The sequence below is a fragment of the Mandrillus leucophaeus genome, unplaced genomic scaffold (assembly GCF_000951045.1).
Source record: "Mandrillus leucophaeus isolate KB7577 unplaced genomic scaffold, Mleu.le_1.0 Scaffold109, whole genome shotgun sequence".
Classification (NCBI taxonomy): Eukaryota; Metazoa; Chordata; class Mammalia; order Primates; family Cercopithecidae; genus Mandrillus; species Mandrillus leucophaeus.
In genome coordinates, this window is record NW_012099098.1 from 776154 (window position 1) to 779039 (window position 2886).

Here is a 2886-nt window from a genome sequence, read left to right on the forward strand (position 1 = left end):
GCCATGTTGGCCAGGCTGGTCTCGAACTCCTGGCCTCAAGTGATCCGCCCGCCTTGGCCTCCCAAAGTGCTGGGATTACAGGTGTGAGTCACCGCACCTGGTCCAAAGCTGTGTGTTTGTACCTCAGCACACTGCCTGACAGGGGTGGGGTTCCTGGAGACCTGGCAGGTGCTGGAGGCTGAGTGACAGCCCTAGAGTTACCTGCTGAGTGGTAGAGGGGGAGGCAGTCATAGATGATGTCATTGGGCCGCATGCGGAATCCATAGTACACCAGGGCAGCCATGCGGTAATACCTGGGAGGGCACAGGGCCAAGGGCTGAGTGGGCCCTGAAAAGGCAGGAGGAGGCTCCCCAGCCCTGCCTGTGCCTACCCCACCCTGGACACCTGCCCCTTACCTGCTGTGCACCACGATGGCGGCCTTGGGCAGCCCTGTGGTGCCCGATGTGTAGATGTAGAACAGTTTATCTAAAGAAAACAGATGCGAGTGGCTGTCGGGCACAGCTCAGGGCTGGGCACAGGGTCACACAGATGGACACCTGCAGGTGTGCACCCTTCAACACCTGTTCCCATCACACCCTTGCCAGGAAGCCTGTTCTGATGACCTCAGATACCACTCAGCTCCAACACCAGCATCCATTCCAACAAATATTTGCTGGGCCCTTGCTCTGTGCTAGGCCCTGCGGGGAGAGAGACATCAGTGAGCACGACGGGCATGGGCCTGGCCCTCTTGGCAGTCACAGCTCAGTGGAACAGTCAGATGAGGACACAGGCAATTCCAATACTAAGCAGCAAGTGCCGAGGGAGGCCACAGGACCTGTCGAAACCCAGTAGCCACATTCGGCCCAGGCTTGCAGGAGGGGAGCTGGTGCCAGGTAGGTTTCCCGATAAAGGTGACACCTACCCCAGGTCATAGAGCACAGGGAGGTCAGCTGCAGGAAGTGGGGTGTTGAGTAGCTTCCGCATTGCTGAGCATTGATCTGCCCCACTCCAGCCCTCCACAGGGACTGCCACACTAGAGCTTCTATGCGAGGCTTGGCCCTACCAGACTTGAGGTTACCTGGAGGTCAGGACCTCCACAGGAAGACGCCCCATGTTTAGAACGCCTGCCAAGACACCTCACGCTCTCTGGCTGCCTGCTGTTTGCCAGCCCTAGGCACTATGAGGGCACCGGGGCAACCCAGCCAGAGTCCCTGCCCTGAAGTAGCTGACAAATGCACCCAAGAGACCAGATTCACGTACAAGAGAGAAGTTAAACAGTGCTGATGACAATGACCAGTAACTGAGCCCCTCCTGCCATACCCTAGCTTCAGGACTGGCCCCACTGTATTTTTTTCAACCCTCAAAGCTACCCATAGAGTAGGTTCTGTTACTGTCCCCAGTTTTATGGCTGTGGGAACTGAGGCTCCAAGGGCAGGGCAAGTGTCAGGGTTCACACAAAGGAAGCAGTAGAGCCAGGATATAAACTGGGATCTGACTCGATAGCCCAAGCTCTGAGCCACCAGGCAATGTGGCTTCACAGGAAAGGGAATGAGGAGAGCAGAAGAACCAGGTAGGCTACAGTATAAAAGAAGAGGGGTGAGAGGCTCAGGGAGGCTGCCTGGAGGCGGGGTCAGGGAGGCAGCACAGCCCTGGGAGAGGATCACAGCTGGAGATCCCGAGGTATCCTGCACTGAAGAGGCACTTGATGAATATTCAAAGGGTCTTGCTCCTCACCCACCCTCCCACCCAACCGCAACAAAGCCCAGACCAGGCAGGTTCCTGGAGTCCACAGGATTCTACATTAGGCATCAGTGAAGGCTTGTTCAACAAATCAAACTGGACTTTGTGAGCTCCCGTGTTCTCAGCCCTGTATCTGGCACTGTGACACACACCAGCTCATGCCACCTTCACAGTAACCCTGGAGTGGCCCAAGTTTACTGTCACCATTTTCCAGATGGAAAAAGGGAGGTGATGTGACATGTTCCAGGCACATGGCCAGTTTCCAGAAAAGCCTCCTTCTGGCACTGAGGCCAGTGCTCTGTCCAGGGCCCGTGTAAGCGCCCCTCTATGGGGTGGGGACGGAGCCCACCTGTGAAGCCCTTGTCAGGGCAACTGGGCAGGTGCTTGGGAGCATCTTCCAGCAGAGGGTCCAGGTGTTCTGTGCTTGTAGGCACCGCATTGGGCTCCCAGGAGCCAGAGCAGAAGAGGCTGAGCGAGGGGTCCAGGCTGGCATGGATCTCACAGATGGCTGTGGGGAGACAGGGCAGTCAGCAGGCCAGAAAACCCCATGTTGCCAAGGACCTCTGCTCCCAGCAGGGCTGGCCATGTTGCTGAGGAGACTGGCTGGGCAGAAGGAGAGGCAGTGAAGCAACTAGGCCTTCAGTGCTGATGGGGCACCAGCAACGGTTCTATTAGCCACGGGTTAACCACAGAGTAGGCCCACTTTACCTGCATTCCCTGGTCTCACAGCCCTGGGAAGGAGGGACCAATGACAGTCCCTCTTACAGATGAGAAGATGGAGGCTCTGAGAATGAGAGGACCTGCTCACAGCTAGAATGTGCTGGACCTGGCATGCAACGCCAGCTCTACCTCATACCAAGGTCTGGGCTCCCACCCACTGTCCCGCACTACTTACTCTGTGGGGCACCAGATAGAAGGGAGGAGTGCGGGTCAGAGGCCAGTGGCTGTCCATCCCCTTCCGAGAGTGGGAACCTTCTCTCAGGCTCCCCTGTGTGCTGCACAGACATCACATAACCACCCGCCCAGGCATGGAGCAGTGCTGGTCAGCTTGGCCCCACCTCCCTGGCTTCCTCTTGATTTGCCCAACCCTCTCCTCTTCCCTGGCTGCCTTCTTCCCTCTCCCCTTTCAGCACCATTTTTTCTTTTCTTTCTTCTTTTTTTTTTTTT

General features: G+C 56.9%; 1 protein-coding gene across 1 annotated transcript in view; it reads right to left on the minus strand.

Annotated features, from left to right (window-relative positions):
• Positions 1–2886, minus strand: part of SLC27A4 (solute carrier family 27 (fatty acid transporter), member 4) — a 30879-nt gene that overhangs the window by 16462 nt on the left and 11531 nt on the right. Inside the window, exons 3-5 of the mRNA XM_011987872.1 lie at positions 2069–2227; positions 396–465; positions 202–293 (exon numbers count right to left, since the gene is read on the minus strand). Coding sequence (XP_011843262.1) covers positions 202–293; positions 396–465; positions 2069–2227 — 321 coding nt within the window. The remainder of the gene's footprint in view (positions 1–201; positions 294–395; positions 466–2068; positions 2228–2886) is intronic.